Source organism: Crinia signifera, unplaced genomic scaffold (assembly GCF_055691185.1).
Source record: "Crinia signifera unplaced genomic scaffold, ASM5569118v1 HAP2_SCAFFOLD_76, whole genome shotgun sequence".
In the NCBI taxonomy this organism is placed as follows: Eukaryota; Metazoa; Chordata; class Amphibia; order Anura; family Myobatrachidae; genus Crinia; species Crinia signifera.
In genome coordinates, this window is record NW_028142664.1 from 36,792 (window position 1) to 55,016 (window position 18,225).

Consider the following 18,225-nt stretch of genomic DNA (forward strand, 5'->3'; position numbering starts at 1 on the left):
ATGGGTGTCGTGGACACCCACGGAGGGAGAAAGTTTCGGGATTTCAGTGGTCGGGATTCCGACTGCCGGGAAATTGACCGCATCCCCTATTATTAACCTCGGTACTTGTGTATTTGCAGGGCGTAGTGGGCTATTCTGCAGTGAAATCGCATGGCATGGCATGTTTTCGTGCAGTGCGATGCGATCTCACTAGTTCATTTATTCACTGCACCCTGCCCGCGGATCGCATCGCATGCCATTTGCAGTGCGATGCGATTTTTCATTGTATAAGCACCCATGCGATGAGATGTGATGGTACTTCATTTTAAAAGCACCCAAGCGATTTTATCGCATGCTATTTTGCACACCCCCACTATCCACGTCACCCGAAGTGTGGCGGACCTTTTCATACTGCCAATATCCACGTCGGCGTGGAGTTAATTCTATAAAGTCTGGCGAGGGGACGCAGATTACTTCACATGTATTCCACGTCCCCATGCGGGGCTCGGTGGCTCGCTTCGGTCGCCACACTTTACAAAATCAACTCCAGGCCAACGTGGATAGTGGGGGTATGAAAAGGTCCGGGGGACGGGTAACAGTGTGCGCTCGCCACGCTTCGGGGTGATGTGGATAGTGGGGGTGTGTAAAATAGCACGCAATAAAATCACATGGGTGCTTTTAAAATGAAGTACCATCTCATCGCATCGCATCGCATGGCTGCTTATACAATGAAAAATCGCATCGCATCGCACCGCAAATGGCATGCGATGCGCAGGCAGGGGTGCACTAAAAATTATCTAAGGAAAATATTCCTACGGTGCCGTACGTATGCAAATTGGGCGCCCTGCAAATACACAAGTACCTAAGGGCGGGATGTACTAACGCTTACCGCTCCGTAGACATCCATGTTTCGCGTCCGCAATGGCTTCCTGTTATGTATTAATCAAGTTTCGTTGTGTTGTTGAAAAAAAAACTCCGCCGGCTTCTGTTCTCGTGGAGTTTCCGGCGCGGCAGATCCCCTCATTCATCTCTGTGTAGCTGAAGCGCCTGTGTGATGTACTAACACTCGCAGCGCTCAGCTTTGTGTGGAGTTAATTCGCCTTGTATTTCAGGCGTTAATACACTATTTTATCTCATGGGGGGTTTTTTGCGTCACAAATATATTAAACAAGAAGGTAATTTTTTTTTTTTTTAGATTTGTCTGAGTTAATAGGGGCGTTGGTTGTCTTGTGGGCATCTCATTAGAATGCATTTTGCTGGATAGCCGTGGCTTAGGGTAATGAGGGCAATGTGATGTTTGTATGGATTATTTGTTTAAGGTAATGCCAAATTGCAAAATGGGGTTTGGTTTGAAGCAGATTAAGGTGTCGTCATTGTTAAATTAGGGAAAGGGATGTTGTTAGGGTGAGGGGTGGTAGGGCTGAATTGATAGGGGTGGTAGGGCGGAGGTGATGGGCACAGTAGGTTTCTGAGGGGAGGTAGGGCGTTGGTGATGGGCACAGTAGGTTCTGAGGGGTGGTAGGGCGTTGGTGATGGGCAGAGTAGGTGGCGCCTGGGAGTGAGAGAAACCCGCGCCGCACAGCAGAACTGACATGACAGGAGTAAACGTCATTGCGCATGCGCAAAAAAAAAAAATGCGTAACTATTCCGACGGATAGCAGAGTTAACGCGGACATGAAGATAGGAAAAAAAATTAGTACATAACGCGGAGATCTCCGCAAAAAGAGAGCGAAATCATCACGAAAAAAACAACTACACTTCACTACAGAAATGCGAGTAATAGTACATCCCGCCCTTAACCTCAATAACATTAATTTCCAATCTATTCTGAATACCTGACAGCTCACAATGTTGTTTTTAGGCCAATAGGTTGCACCGAGGTAGTTGGATGACTATGCTAAATGACACAAGTATGCGGCACAAACAAGTGGCCCATCTCGGAGTGGCACTGCAGTGGCAGACAGGATGGCAGTTTTAGAAACCTAGGCCCCATAGAGCACATAATGCCAAAAAAAAAAAGGAAGTGTAAAATGGAATTGTCCTTGGGCCCTCCCGCCCACCATTATGTTGCGGAAATAGGACATACACACTAACAAACCAATCATTTCAGTGCCACACGACTGTGGTTGAAATGATTGGGTGATAAATAGCCAGCCAATCAGCTCCTGTCTGACATGTCACAGTGCAGGCTGGGTTTGAAAAATGTCAGGCAGGTGCTGATTGGCTGGCTGTTTATCACTGCATTTTATTACTTTTGAAGCTTAGAGAATCTGGCCCCCAGAAATAGGTCATAACGTTGACATCGTCCCCATTCATACTCACCGTGCTCTGCTGGCCAGTGCTGCGGCTCCCAGCTACTGCCTCTCCCCTTTCCTGGGCCGCTGCTGTGGCTGCCTGCCCCATTCTCCACCCGCTCTTCCCTAGACGTTGTCATTATGATGTCACTCGCACGGCGACACTGGAAGTGAGGCCCCCCCCCCAAAAAAAATTCCAACCATGCAGTCAGGTGTGAGATTAGGTCACAGCGTCTGTAGTTTGTTTGGGCCCCCACAAAACAAGTTGGAAATTACTCTCCCCGCACAACATGGCTCTAGAGATAAGATACTTACCCAGCTCAGGGGGGCAGGGGCCACAGCAGTGGCTACTTGTTTGGGGGCATGGCCAGAGTGATCACTCCATTTTAACCACGACCCCTCGACAGGAAATGCTGTTTTTCAGGCATTGCACTGCGGGGGCAGGGCTAAAATGGCACTATTTGCATCATTTGACCCACGGACACCCTTCAGTGTTGTGTACATCCTCATAGAATATTAATTCGCCCCTGCTGGAGTGACACTGCAGTGGTTTTGAATACTAGGCCCCAAAGAGCACATGATAGAAGAGGGTAAAAAAGGGGGGGAGGGGGTACAAGATGGAAATGTCCTTGGATGCTCCCACCCACCCTTATGTACATGCACAAATAATTTCAGCGACAGGATCGGCCACACACAGAAAGGGCCCCCACATAAAAATCAGCAATTAATCTCTCAAGTACAACAGTGGCGTCAAACTCATGGCCCTTCAGCTGTTGAGGAACTACATGTCCCAGCATGCTCTGCCACAGATTTTATATAATGGATTGCTGAAACTGTTGCAGGGCATGCTGGGACATGTAGTTCCACAACAGCTGGAGGGCCATGAGTTTGGGCCCCCACTAATAATGTTTGTCATTTCCTTAGCAACATAATTGCGCAAAAAAAAAAAAAAGGTGGGTGGGTGGGGCACAGCTCATAGGGGCGGGGTCATGGCTCATGGAGGCAGTCACGGGGTCTAGGCCTCGCGCTATGCCCCCTTTCTCCATCACCCTCATAGTAACTGTATTATCCCTACTTCTGTGCTGCGTTTGCCAATGGTAAAACTGCTGCACATATCCCAATGTTTTATCAGTGTATATAGAGGTGAGTGGATGAGTTATGTTATGGTTAGTGGGTATTGCTGGATATATCTCAGTATCTTCTAACACTGGAGAAAGAATTGGAAATTACCTTTTACCCACAAAATATATAAAAATATCAAAATTACCAACATGCAAAATAACATTGTGTGTCAATAGGACATAAAAAACTTTCCTCCATATAAGAAACTAATTTTTATTAAAATTGTTCCATATCACATTCATCCACCCGCCAATTACTCTCCAAACCGCTGAATAGTAAATCCATAGGTTTGGAGGTAAATCCACAGACAAAAGGTGATTATTTTGTACATTTCCCTGTTCCCCATTGAGGCCTTTAAATCAGGACAGTTGGGATGTGCGTTGTTCTGCCCCCCTTATCCCTAAACACAATTTGGAGACTTTACTACATTTTTGCTGAATGGCGGCCATCTTGTCCCATGACATCACTATGACATCACAAAGGCTCTGTGTCAGAGGACTTTCTGGCAGCATCAGGTGAAGAAGCGGATATTTTCTCTCCTGCTCCTACTGTATTACTCTGAATTTTAGCAGTTACCTGCGAAATTATGGGCTGTCTTTGCAGCAAAATGTGCATCCCTGCACCCAGCAGGAAGGTAAGTGCGTGGTTATAATTATGGGTTTTACATTGCACATACAGAGGATACAGAGGCCGCAATAGGGAGGAGCTTATCCAATATTGGGCGTTTCTGGGCAGATTTTAGGGTGATTTGTCCAGTTCTGTAGCCTAAATAGGTTTCTTTGAACATCCATGTAACAAAAAGGGTAACACTGCTCTTCACCTCTAAGGGGGGGGGGGGGGGGAATTCAAGCGGGGTGCAGTGCTTATGGGTATCACAGTAACATGGGCACAGACTCCTTCACAAACAGATGTATTCCAGTCCGAGGTCCTCCCCAGCCCAGGGCCTGCGGTGTATTACTTACACCATTATGTATCTGTCCTGTACCCTCCCCTGCACAATTCCCAGGCAGCAGTGTCACATAATTTGGGCATGTTGTGTAGTTACACTCACGTTTCATCAGTAGCCTCTCACATTATCAGTACTGAAGCGTCCATCTCCCCAAATTGCTGGGCTTTGTAGTTCGGCAGCACTTCTGCTGCTGTCGTACATGTAGGTTCCCCCTGGAGACCCCCTCTCCACATTTTTGGCTGTGTGCAGTGTGCTCCTTCTCCTGCCAGTAGCTGCCTCCTGCCCGTTCTCCTCCTGCCTGACACTAACTGCCACTAACTGCCCATGCGCCCTGGTGACCAGTGTTGTCAGATCATCCCTGTAATAAGCGCACATATGAATTACACAGGTCCCAGGTGTTATTATGTCCGATGGACAGTCATGTTTAGCCCCAGAACCTGTGTTACAAAAATATTAACTGCAGATTTGATGTAATGACAGTTGGTGTGAACTCTGACCCCCGGGACCTGTGTAATTCATATGTGCACTTATTAAAGTGATGATCTGGCACCCCTGCTGGTGACCCTCATACCAGGGGAAACGCAGGATGTAAGAGGGGGGTTTCTCCCAACATGACCCATTCCAGGAGGGACACAATGCTCTGTTCCTGGGCTTCCCTCTGATATTATGATTGTTGTCACCTGGGTTGAACTAGTTGTTTGTTAAGAAAGGTGATAGTTATCCTAAAATAAGAGTAGGATGGCCAAGAACCATCGATGGTTCATTGTGATTGATGGTTTATGGCTGATGTAGAACACCACATTATTGCCATCGATGGGGGAGAATCAGATGGTTTGCCTTCATCGATGGTGCAACATAACACCTGTGGGGCCCTGCCCCTGGAACAGATTGCCAGTCTGTCGCATAAAGGGGATGACCATCGGTTGGTGAAACCATAATTACATACTGTAGATAGCTGCCATCAATGACTACATGCAATATCACCATCAATGGCAACCACACCGATGGTCATCCCAAATTAAGAGAGAAGTTCAAGAACAGAGCATTTTGTGCATTCTGAAGTGGGTCAGGGGAGATAAAGAGATCACACACACACACACTCACTGTTACTGCAGCGCAGGTGAAGATGGTCAGGTCCAGACAGTCTGCATTATTAGGCTCCGCCCATTCTCGGCATAATGCCAGAAGTAACAGGTCCCCTCACCATAGACCCGCAACTCATGACGTTATGCTGTGAGGGGCGGGGCTTTAACCACCGACCCAAGCACACGTTTAACAGAAAATCAGGGGGTGGGAGGTGTTCTAGTTATTGGGTACCCCCCTTTGTGCGCTAGTGCCTACCCCCGGGTACCTAAGGACATGGTCACTTCCCCTCTCCAGCGAATATAACACTAAAGCTGCCCATACACGGTCTGTTTAACGGATCCGTTTGGGACTTACAATAGCGCGCATCGCATGCCTTTTTGCATGCCATGCGATGCGTAGCTAGTACAAAACGTATGTGCAGCACATACTTTTTATACATACATAGTACAGAACAGAGCCGGTCCACAACGGACCGTGTATGGGCAGCTTCACAATGGTTACATATTACAGACAGTATATGAAACTTATTGAATATACAGTAAGAAAGCTGAGCGGACCTTCTCTCAGTCACTATACATTGCTATAAACTTATTATAACTGCTGACGCCGGTACTAATAGTTATACAGGTTGAGTATCCCTTATCCGAAATGATCGGGACCACGAGCAATCCGAATAAGGGATTTTTACGGTTTTTGGAATATTATTATTTTTTTTAATATACTTACCTGTCCCCTGGTGGGTCCCCGATGGTCCGTCGGCGTCCATGGAGTCCTCCGGCGTACATGGCAGGCCTTCAGCATCATCTCAGGCATCTCCAGCAGTCCCAGGAGTGCATTGGGGGGGGGGGGGATATTTGAACTATTCCCAAAAAAAAAACCACGGTTTTGAAATAATTCGGATAACTGATATCCGGATACGGGATACTCAACCTGTACCAATAAATTATAAATCACAATGGTGACGTTACAGCTGCTTCCACTGCCCTGATCTGTTCTATTGCTTCCATGGTAGAAAGTGCTTGTACTGCGGAGAGTTCTGTAGTCACAGCTCATGATGTCTCTTCCTCTGCTCCTTACAGCCTGGCAAGTCTGCGAGGCTGAAGGGAATGACCATGTACCCAGCCAATGTGCAGCCCCACACCAGCGTGCAGCACCCCACCAGTGTGCAGATCCCCACCAGCGTGCAGCACCCCACCAGTGTGCAGCACCCCGTGCCTTGCGCCATTGTGTGTGATGAACAGTCAGCTAAGTTGGACACTAAAGTGGCACGAAAGGCTTATGTGGCAGCAGCGGTGGCAGCAGCTATTCATGAAGTGGTGGCCTCCTACTTCCCGATTGATGGTAAGTTTCCCCCTGGTGTCATGTATGGGCTGCTTGTTACTGATCACATTACTAATTCTAGTGTTTCTATGTTCGGGCGCACTACAGAGGAGATTGCGCCTCCGCACAGAACTCACATCCTATTACATAGAGCCCATAGACAGTACGGGGTACATATACTACAATGAAAAGAGGTGATGTTGCCCATAGCAACCAATTGGATTCTGTCTCTCATTTTCAGATGATACTACATCTACTGAGCGCTCTGATACCAGCAGTGACTGTCCTGAGCGCGAGGACCTGGCGGATACCAGCAGTGACTGTCCTGAGCGCGAGGACCTGGCGGATACCAGCAGTGACTGTCCTGAGCGCGAGGACCTATCCGATAACAGCAGTGACTGTTCTGAGCGCGAGGACCTATCCGATAACAGCTGTTACTGTTCGGAAACAGCCACTGATAGCAGCACTGCCTCTTCTGGGAGCATGGAAGAAGTGAGCAGCAGAGACTCCTCTCCCGGGTAGGTTGCCGGCACAATCCGCGCGTCCTCCCTGCTCTGGTCACTGGGGTAGATTTCAGGTCTCTTGTCTTACACACATGCTGTGATGTATATATGGTATCTCCATATCTGCTGCAGCCGGGGCCGCTACACAAGTTCTCTCACACAGCGCTGATGGGCCGGTATCCTACTAGTATGACATGTATATATCAGTATACCATACTTGTCTACTTGCTGGCTGCCCTCTCCGCCAAAGGGGGGGGGGCGGGAGTCAGACAGCTCTCCGGGAGGGTTTCCCCTCTCCCGGCCATTCCAGGAGGGTAGGCAACCCTGCATTATACTAAGGGAGTGTAACAATGTAATAGGAGAAATGAAGCCATGTAAATGATGGGGCCTACACACACACGTAGTGAGGTTAGATCTCTCAGCACAGATCACTAAGCACAGATCTCTCACTCTAAGCAGACCTCAGTAATCTGTCACTGCCCATGTTCTCAATAGAGAGAACGCAGGAGATGACCAGATTTATACTGCGTGCAGTATCTGCATCTCCTAGTGATAGCGACATATGGGGCTACGCATCGCCATGGACCCCACACACACAGTGATGCGTGCTTCATTTCTAGGCAATCTAGTCAGATCACAGAAAATAGGCCACAATCGCTCGGTGTGTGGCCCCATTAGAGGGATCTCACATCACTGTACACTGGGCTTCCTGTAGGGGGCCGTCCTTGTCATGTCACACCCACAGCATCAGCGCTCTTATTGGTCCAAAGAGGAATCACACAGATAAATGTAGTCAGTAAGGGCCAGTAACATGGTGCAGGCGCCAGATAGCAGCAGGCCAGGGAATAATGAGATGACTTGTACATGGCAAACGTTTGTGTCTTTACAAGAACAGTCACTGATCAACGTTTGTTTTTATAGGATGATCTACAAGAAGCGGGTGGATGTCAGCTTCCTATGGCAGGAGGGGGAGGAGGAGGAAGACGATATGCCCAGCATGATTATATAACCTGGACATCGGACTCACTGAGCCCTTAACATCAGCTATCCCGTAACCTGGGAACTTGTTTAAAAAAAAGTTTACAGTTGATTTGACTTCTGTCAGTTAATTGCATCAAACTTAATCATTAAAGTTTGTGCAACATTGTTAAAGCCTGTCCTGTTGACGGCTCATCCCCCTAAGCCAGTCCTGTTGACGGCTCATCCCCCAAAGCCAGTCCTGTTGGCGGCTCATCCCCCTACCCAACCTGTCCCGTTGACGGGTAATCCCCCTACCCCCAATCTCTGTCTTCACAACTCCCTCTCTCCATATCCAGCAGGTCTGAAACATCATTTTGCTGTCACTGTCTATGGAGTCATTTGGTCGCTGAGCGGCCTCTATATGATTCTGTTGTGGTCACCAATAAAAAGCCTGACAAGCCAATCAGTGTCTGATGTGTTATTTCCCACTAATGTGAGTGTTCCCATTGTACTACTGTACTGGTCTGACCTATATCCATGTGGTAAATAGCTGTGGGAATGTAATGTGTAATTAAAGTATATGGTAGGTTGGGGTAGTACTGTGGGCTATGAGGATCTGTACAGCTACACTAATGGTGCCCATACACGCACCGATCCCGGCGGTGCGATGCTATGTGATGGGGTGCGCGCTCCCGCGGCACCTCATCGCACAGTACAAAAAGTATGTGCTGCACATACTTTTTGTACTAGCTTTTTATCGCATCGCATGCACAAGGCATACGATGCGATGTGTCCTAGTTATGCACAGAACGCATGCCGGGATCGGTGCGTGTATGGGCACCTTTAGCCCCATATACAATGTGATCTGGGTGGGATCATACCACACAGGATTGCATACAGTTTGTGCAACTGTTATTTTAAGGTTAAAGCCTGTCCCGTTGATGGCTCATCACCCTACCCAAGCCTGTCCCGTTGACGGCTCATCACCCTACCCAAGCCTGTCCCGTTGACGGGTAATACCCCTACCCCCAATCTCTTTCTTCACAGCTCCCTCTCTTCCAAGTTTGAAACATAATTTTGCTTTTACTTTCTAAGGAGTAATTGGGCCTGTTTAGTGGCCTCTAGTGGTCACAGGTGGTACTTCATCTTAGAGGTGAGGTATTCAGCCTTTTCTATATAGAGATATTTGATATGTGTAATAAATATACAAGCACATACAGAAATTATTATACACTAGCTGACCCGCCCGGCGTTGCCCGGGAAACCCTTGGGGTTTCTTTATTTCCAAAATTACTGAAAAATGTCATCTTACAATATGCTGTGCCAAAGACCTAAGATTGTAATTTGTTATAGATTCCACCATAATGTTAGAATGTGTTTGCATTGATACTCAATGACGGCAATGAAATCAGGTTTGGTGTTGTTGTTTGAAACACAACACTCCTGAGTTGATAACTTGTATGTGTTGATGAATTCCACATCCACTCCTGAGATTTAGCACCTACTGTATGACATATCCTCCAACATCTGAGGGTCAGAAATCGGTACAAAATCAGAAAGGGACCTGGCCACACCTCCATTTCTATACTTTCAAATTGTACAGTTTCTAGGGTGTGTAATTACAGGCGCTGAGTGCGAAGGGACCGGGGTGGGCGTTACTTACCCCGCCATAATTAATTAAAAATTCACTGCTCCCTGCCACTGCCAGGTCTGGGGATCTGTAAATCACATGCACCGGGCATCTTTACCAAACAGTGGGGCAGCCCCTGAGTGTGGGAGCAGGTCCACATGCCTGGCCACATGATGTCATGACGCGACGCACGCTACCCGCACCACTGTAATGCCCCACTGGGAATGGGTGCAATGGGCCAAATCCTTCCCTACACCCGCCGAGCCAATCCACTGATCCAGCCATCACAATCATCAATGGGTGCATTGATAAGGTTTGAGTGTAAGAAGTTGAAGAATAAGACTGAGAAAAAGAATTGCCATGTTACAAAGTGTACAATTTACTCAATAAATCGTGAAAAAAATGTAAGTGTACATAGAAGTACAATCAAGTTATGAAAGTAGGATTAAAAAATAAGTTCTGATTCAAACTGATAATTGTTTGGATGGGGTGGGTTGTGAAACAAATCTATAGGTGGGCGTATGGATATTGTGGGCATAATTGGTGTTTGTTACACCTACATGGGGCCCTCAAATTGATGGGATTTTCACTACAGTGTCACGGTCACATTGTCACCATAGGGGGATTCCTAATTGTGGTCCAGGTGGTCTTTTAGGGACCCTTTACAATCCTGTAGGTCTCTTCTCCTTGAGCTTATGGTCTCCCTTAATGATAGTCAATCACTGAGGGAGACCATAGGCTCCAGGAGAAGAGACCAACGGAATTGTAAAGGGGTCCCTAAAAGACCACCTGAACCCCAATTGGAAATCCCCCTACGGTGACACTGTAGTGAAAATTTCTCATCATCTGGGTACCCCCTGTAGGTGTACCAAACACCAATTATGCCCACAATATCCATACCCCCTCCACCTATAGATTTGCTTCGCAACCCACCGCCATCCAAACAATTATCGGTTTGAATCATAATTTATTTTTTAATCCTACTTTCATTTCTTGATTGTACTTCTATGTACACATATTTTTTTCATGATTTATTGAGTAAATTGTACACTATAACATGACAAATCTTCATCTCAGTCTTATTCTTCAACTTCTTACACTCATAACATTCAAACAAATGCATGCAGCGCTCATGCCCATCGACCAAACATTATCTATGAACCAAAAGAGTCTGGGAAACCCTTAAGGCAGAGCAGTGCCTGATATCCAGCTGACTAACAGGGTGAGTGCAGTGTACCCATTTTGTATTGATCAATGGGTGCATTGGCCAGGACAAAGATTTCTCAGTGCAACTGGAGGACTGGAGAGACAGATATGGGGAACAAAGTAGAAATGGTACATTAGGTACAGTTTTTATTTGCCGGTACAGACTGTTAAATAAACGGCAAATTATTTTTTATGTGTTCTGTGTGTTTGTGTGTGTTGTACTGTTTTTGTGTGTGTGTTGTAATGTATGTGGTTTTGTGTGTTATATTGTATGTATCTGTCCAATGTGTAAGTGTGTGAGGTGTGCTATGTATATACAGTATGTGTGTGTTGTGTCTTTGTGTATCTGTGCAAAGTTTAAATGTGTGTTTTGTGTGTGTTGTACTGTTTTTTGGGTGTGTGTGGTGAATGTGGGTGTGTGTTGTGCTGTTAGAGGTATGTTATGTGTGTGTATCTGTGCAATGTTTAAGTGTGTGTTCTGTGTATTGTACTGTTTTTGGGTGTGTGTTGTACTGTGAGTTGTGTGTTATGTGTGTGTGTTGTGTTGTGTGTATATCTGCCGAATGTGTAAGTTTGTGAGGTGCGCTACGTATATATGTGTGTGTAGTGTGCTGTGCATATCCTGGCAATGTTTAAGTGTGTGTGTTCTCAGTGGCGTAGCTTGGTTTGGGGCGCCCCCCCTGCGTTAATGGGGGGGGGGCGCCTCCCCCCCTCCCCGCCGGCCTCCCTACCCCCGCCGTTAATGGGGGTGCGCCTCCCCCCCTCCCCACCCCGGGCGCCGGTGCCCCCCCCCGCCCCCCCCCCATCGCCGCAGGCTTACCTGTCTGCGCGTCCTGGCTTCAATTAATAATTCTATGCCGACGGACCACGATAAAATGGCCGCCCCCATACCCCAAACAGTTTCAGAGAACTGTCTGCTTCATGGGGCGGCCATTTTATCGTGGTCCGTCTCCATAGAATTGATTGAAGCCAGGAGTTGTGTGTTTGTTGTACTGTTTTTGTGTGTGTGTTGTAGTGTGTATGGATTTGTATTGTACTGCATGCGGTGTGTTTCCAGCAATTTCAGCCCCTATCTCCCCCGTGTGTACACAGCTTAAGTGTGTGAGGTGCTCTACGTATAAATGTGTGTGTTGTGTGCTATGTGTGCGTATGTGGTGTACTGTGTGTGTGTGTGCGTGTACAATGTGTACGTGTGTGTGTCTTATGTGTGGTCTATGTATATCCTCAATTATTTCCTAATTGTTTAAAGCCTTCACCATAATGTTAGAATGTGTCTGTCATACTCAATGACAGCAATGAAATCAGGGCCCTTATTCAGATCGGTGCGGATATTCCCGCATTCTTACGGAGCGGTCCGCACGCCACGGTGTTTTGCCGCGTGCGGCCATCGTCCGTAGAAACGCCCACGTGTCCTCCGCATTCGGACGGACTCACTCTTTAAGAACAGGGCGTGTTTACGGACGACATACAAACCATGCGTGTGCGGGAGAAACACTCCGATTCTGCACGGTATTACTGAGTATTACAGAGTATGCTCGGAAATACCGCATCCGAACGGGAGCCAAGCGGTGCTACCGCTCGTAAGCGGAGTATTTACGCCAAACAACCCACTATTATGTCAATTCTGCAATACATCACATGACCCACTTATTCAATTACCTATCCTCATAAAAAACAGCTTATTTGGAATTGGAATCAATTAGATGCCAATATATCCTTCCAAGCATGCCTAACACATCCATTGCACACATTAACCCTTACAGCAATGTAAGTGCAATGGTTTGTATTACACCCTGTGTAAAAGATTATAAACAATCTACACATATACTGTTTCAAGTGCAAATAAAACCAACAACTGTTTTGTATTATTATTTATTTTGCTGCATTCCTGCCATGTTGTTTATTGTTTGTATGTATTATTTTATGGTCATTGCATCACACTGGCATTGACTGTGACATGAATATAAATAAATGTGTTTACTTTACCCTAAATGTGTGGTTTCATGAGTACATGTCAAATACACATGTGTATTGATAGTATTAATATTCTGTCATGTCCATTGTTAGCAGTTTGAAAGTGTCTGACAAGTACAGCATATGTGGGGGACTAGTAAGGTTTCCTTGAAGCAGCAATGGTTTCAATTAAAGCACTGACAAGCGGCCTATTAGTGAGTAATGAGTAAAGGAGTAGATTCTATTGGGTTCAGGTGTTAATGGTTGTAGTCATTAGGCGTACGTTCGCCTACCGCATGAACGAGTGGTGTCCGCAAAGCAATAGTACACTTGTGGACACCGCACATTTCTGCCCTTTTTGATCGCGTGCATTCGGAGTGGTTTCCGAATGTACGCCCCCCAACATAAGTGTACTCCCCCGTGTCCGCCCATGTTTCCGCCCCGTTTTGCCCACTTTGAAACTACGCCCATGTGTCATTCCGCATGACGCCCATAATACGCCCCTATTTCCCGAATGATAGCGGTGAACAGTTCTGGACGGGATTTGGCCGAACTGGTACCGAGTCAAGGCGTGGCACATGCGCGTTGCGTTCTCCACGCATGCGCAGACGCCGTAAAGACGCGATCCGAAAGTATGCGGTAAAGTCCGCGTCAATCAGAATAAGGGCCCAGGTGTGGAGTTGTTCCTTCGTCCACGGTTTCCCAGATCGTCGATCTTTTCCCCAGATCATCAATGAAGGAAAATTAAAACTTGGTGTTTTTTAAAATTCTAAGTAGAAATTTCCCAAAAACGGCTTCGAGGTGCACACCACCGGGTCCAGAGGTATCTTGTTGCCAAATTTGGTGTCTCTGAGTGCCACGGTGTGTCCGCAATGCGACGGACACGCATGCACGCACACACACACACACGCACACAGACTCTTCAACTTATTATATAGATATGTAAGATATGTATATGTATATATGGATCCGTTAAAAAAAAAAAAAGGGGAAGAACAGCAAGTCAGTGTTATTTTCCGTTTATTAATGTGAATGTTTCCCCATTGTACTACTATATTTGTCTGACCCCTGCTCTTAACCCTTTGTCCACCTTTCTGGGGGGACGCAGCCATTCCGGGAGTGTGAGTTACACTCCATATGCGATACTATAGGTGGTACACCGTAACCCTGCAAACTGCTCAGCCGGGTGGTTTCCCTCCATCGATGGAACAGCAAAACAAAGTTGTTGTTTTGTAAGTGCCGGGACACAGAGCATAGCCCCCCCCCCCCATGTTTTGATTGGGCCACAGATAGTCAGCCATTGCATAGTTTGGCAATGGCAACGATGGCCATCCCTACGTTTGTGGTCACATATGACAAAACATACCAAATTATTCCCCCCAAAAATTACCCTATTGAACTTTGGTACTTGGACTTTGCATGTCGATTATATGGGGTCGACCTTATGGATCTCTGTGTAGACACTGTACTGATCTTCTACACCAAGGGGATGATTCAGTTTTCATCAGATGGTGCCAAAAGCCCGGTTCTAGGTGCTACACAACATGATCTTGCTTAGAGAGATCTCACATTGGCCCTTATTCTGGTTGGTGCGGTAATATCCGCGTGCGTTCGTGCCGCCAATGTTTTGTCTCTGCGCATGTGCGAGCGGGACGCACGGCCACATTCCGCATGAAATGTGTACACTACGAACAGGGGGTGGAGAGTGGTGTGAAGGGCTGTTTGGTCTCATATGTTTACACCCCGCGTTTCATGGGCGTTCCCATGCAAACGCTGGGCGTACGTATGGTAATGCGGCCGTGACGCACGTGTAGGGGGTGGACATATGACATTGCCGGATGTCAGCTGCCCGCCCAGATCCCTGCTTTTGCACGGAGAAATGCCCGTTTGGTCTGAGGTTGCGGGAGCTGCCTGACCACTCGGTCCTGCATTCGATGGTTTGCGACCATCGAATGATGGGGGAGGTTCCCTGAGATAGAGGAGGCGTATTCATGAGAAATACACGTGCGGTCCGTTCGGACAGCTTCTTACCACAGACGGAGTTGGCGATCCGTATGGAAGGCGGGGTTTAGGACGCACAGTGCTGGCCGCATATTCGGATCCGGCCGCACCGATCAGAATAAGGGCCATTGTCTTTCTTCTGCTTTCCTTAGTATTTAGCGCAGTCACTGCTGAATTGGTCGCCTGTACAATTAGGCGTTCCGTCCCTGCAGTAACGCAGCAGCGATATCATTTATTCATGCGCTTCCAGGTGTGAATGGAGAAGCTAAAAGATGGGGACAACTAAAAGTAATTCTCACCAGGAGGCTCAGCAGCCTCCCACAGGTATGCACCGCATGGATCAGAGACTAGCAAGTATTCATAAGACTGGAACATATGAATGAAAGGGGAACAAACATTACAGTTCCCCCTGGATGCTACGGTGGAACTGGGAAAATAAAACAATCTCTGCGGGGAGCCAGGGAGAGAAAGAGTTTCTGGGTCGCAGAAAAGTTTATTTGGATTTTAAAAGACTATTAAAAGATGAGAAAACTAAGAAACTGTCGTCTTTGCCTGTGGGGATAAAGAAAAGCAGAGAAACGCAGAAGTACCAGGGATACAGTGTTCCCTCTCTTCCCCGTTATACCTACTGCTGGTGGCCATCTTTAAGTGATATAACCCCAGCAAGAGGAGTCACCAACAGCGGTGTAGCTAGGTGCCATGGTGCCCGGAGCAAGGGCATATTTCGCGCCCCCCCCCCGGGTAATGAATTGGGGGCGTGGCTAACATGTGTTGTCATGTTACATTTGAAAAGAAAAAACTTTAAAAAATCTAAATGGGTGAAAGGGTCCATTCTTTTTTTATTATGCAGAAATAGAATATAACAGTGAGGTGCAGTAACAAGAAATACAATAACAACAGTTGGGGCATTTTAGCGAGCTGACTATATCACTTAGAAAATGCCTGTAAAATCGCTGTGTGTGTGTAGGTGCCATAGCGATGTGCGGTCCCATGCATCGCTATCGCCCAGCGATTAATATCCAGCATGCTCGATATTAATCGGTTACGGACAGTGTTCTGTCCAGACAGATTGCCCAGCATACAGCACTGACTCATTGCTGTGTGCTGAGTGATCTAGCATCGCTCAGATAGCTCAGCAAATCTCTACCTGTGTAGGCCCCTTAACATTAAACGCACTTAATCTTTTAAATATTTTTTTCAAAAGAAATTACTTTTTAAATAACTAAACTCAGAGTCTCCAGTCCCTTAAAACAGTGGTCAACACATGGATATACATATTTATGTCAACTTAATCTTTCTTGCTTTGGCAGCCGCAAATGTATCGATTATTGAGTCAAAGTTTATTGTTTCAGCAGTCTCATGTTCAATTGAGAGGATGCTTAAGTTGGATAAGCGGTCTTGTGCAGTGGTTGTTCGGAGATAGTTCTTTATAATTTTTAACTTGCTAAAAGAACGCTCACATGTAGCTACTGTAACAGGTAAGGTGAGAAATATACGAATGGCAGTAGTGATATTGCTGAAAGAATCCTGGAGTTTGTGTTGATATATATTTTGAAGGAGCTGGAGTGGAGTTAGAGAGTGGAGATTTGGAAACACAACCTTTCCATAGCTCTGGAACGCTTCTAGTTCACTTAGCAGCTCTTCAGATTCAACGTCCTCTGTATACTTTTCACAAAACTGTTGTGCCTTCTGTTTTAGCTCTTCTTTTGTCAGTGAAGCAATTGTGGCTCCATGTAAAAAAGCAAATGTCTTGGACACAGACTGCATACCTGAAAATCTCCAATCCAACTGGCTTAAAATGGCATCCATGATTTGGAGAATTGACCTTCTTAGAGACTCCCTTTCAGTAGGCTCTGGATCATCCTGTTCTGATGAGGATTCATCAAAGTGTTTTTTTCTTTTGTGGAGTCTTTTCTTAGAAAATGTGGCTGGTAGACCAGTTTGGTCACATATCTTCTCTGCTTCAACCAGCCATCCATCAATGCTGGTTTCATCACGCATTGCCTGTATTGAAGCGGTCAGTCCATGCAAGTGTGATGAGCACTCATCCACCGAAATATCCTGTCTTTGAACCACCTTATTTATCCTATCTATAGTATTCAATATTTTGTTCCACACCACCATCAGAACAATAAATTTAATGGATTTAATTTGTTTGGAAAGACCTCTTGCCTCTGATGTTGCTTCTGGAGAAAATGAATTGCTGTTTCTGATTTCCTCACAAGCAGCAATGATGCCCGTAAACTCCTTACAAAGTGCATGTACAGCTTGGGCACGACTAGACCATCTTGTATTGCTCTGAGCCTTAACAGTGATGGATACATGCTCTTTAAGCAGACTCCATCTAGGAGGTGAGGAAGAAAAAAACACAAATAGCCTCTGCACTGTACAAAAAAAATCTGACATCATAGGTGAAACAGCTGCTGCATGTGTTCCAACCAGGTTTAATGTGTGAGCTGAGCAAGGAACAAAGGTAGCTAGGTTATTTATATTTCTGATTCTTGCTTGCACACCCCTGTAGGCTCCTGCCATGTTGCTGCCATTGTCGTATCCCTGACCACGACAATTCATGATGTCCAGCCCATCTTTTTCAATTTTTTTAAAAATTTCTCCTGCAAGGTCTTCCCCAGTCTTCGCAGTGGTGGCTATGAAATCTATAAAGCTTTCGATAATTTCACAGGTGCCATCTTCAGTACAGTGAACATAACGAATTATTTGAGACAGTTGGTCAGTGTGGGATATGTCCGGCGTACTGTCAAATAGCACTGCATAGTATTTTGCGGTTTTTATTTTCTTCAGATTTGTGTTCCTCACTTCACTTCCAAGTAAGTTGAAGAACTCATTTTGTATCTCAGGAGACAAATAACTGACTTGGTTCTTCTGATGTTTCTCTAAGTGAAATTTTACAATTGGCACATGCTTGGATATCTGCTTCACATAACTAAGAAAGTTACCATCTTTTCTGTGGCCACGCAAAGCTAAATTATTCTCTGCCAAATACATGATGGCATCAAGGATGACTCTCAGAAACTCTCTCCATTTTTGTGCTTCGCTTGCAATAGATTTCTGCAAATCACAATCAATTCCAGATGCTTTTGTAATCCGGTACTCCAACTCCCTCCATTTACATATATTTATTTTGTGTGTTGGGGAACATTCATGTTCCTTTATGCCCCTGGAAACATGGCTCCAGTCTTTGTATCCTGTCATGGAATTGGCCAT

At 46.2% G+C, this 18,225-nt stretch overlaps 1 protein-coding gene across 1 annotated transcript; it reads right to left on the bottom strand.

Moving 5' to 3' along the window:
- Nucleotides 1-16,281: 16,281 nt before the first annotated feature.
- Nucleotides 16,282-18,225, bottom strand: LOC146056238 (zinc finger MYM-type protein 1-like). The gene has a single exon (XM_083168368.1). The coding sequence runs from the start codon at nt 18,223-18,225 to the stop codon at nt 16,282-16,284; it is 1,944 nt and encodes a 647-aa protein (XP_083024494.1).

Coding starts and splice junctions, on each gene's coding strand:
- LOC146056238 (XM_083168368.1), bottom strand. CDS start 18,225: ATGGCCAATTCCATGACAGGATACAAAGACTGGAGCCATGTTTCCAGG.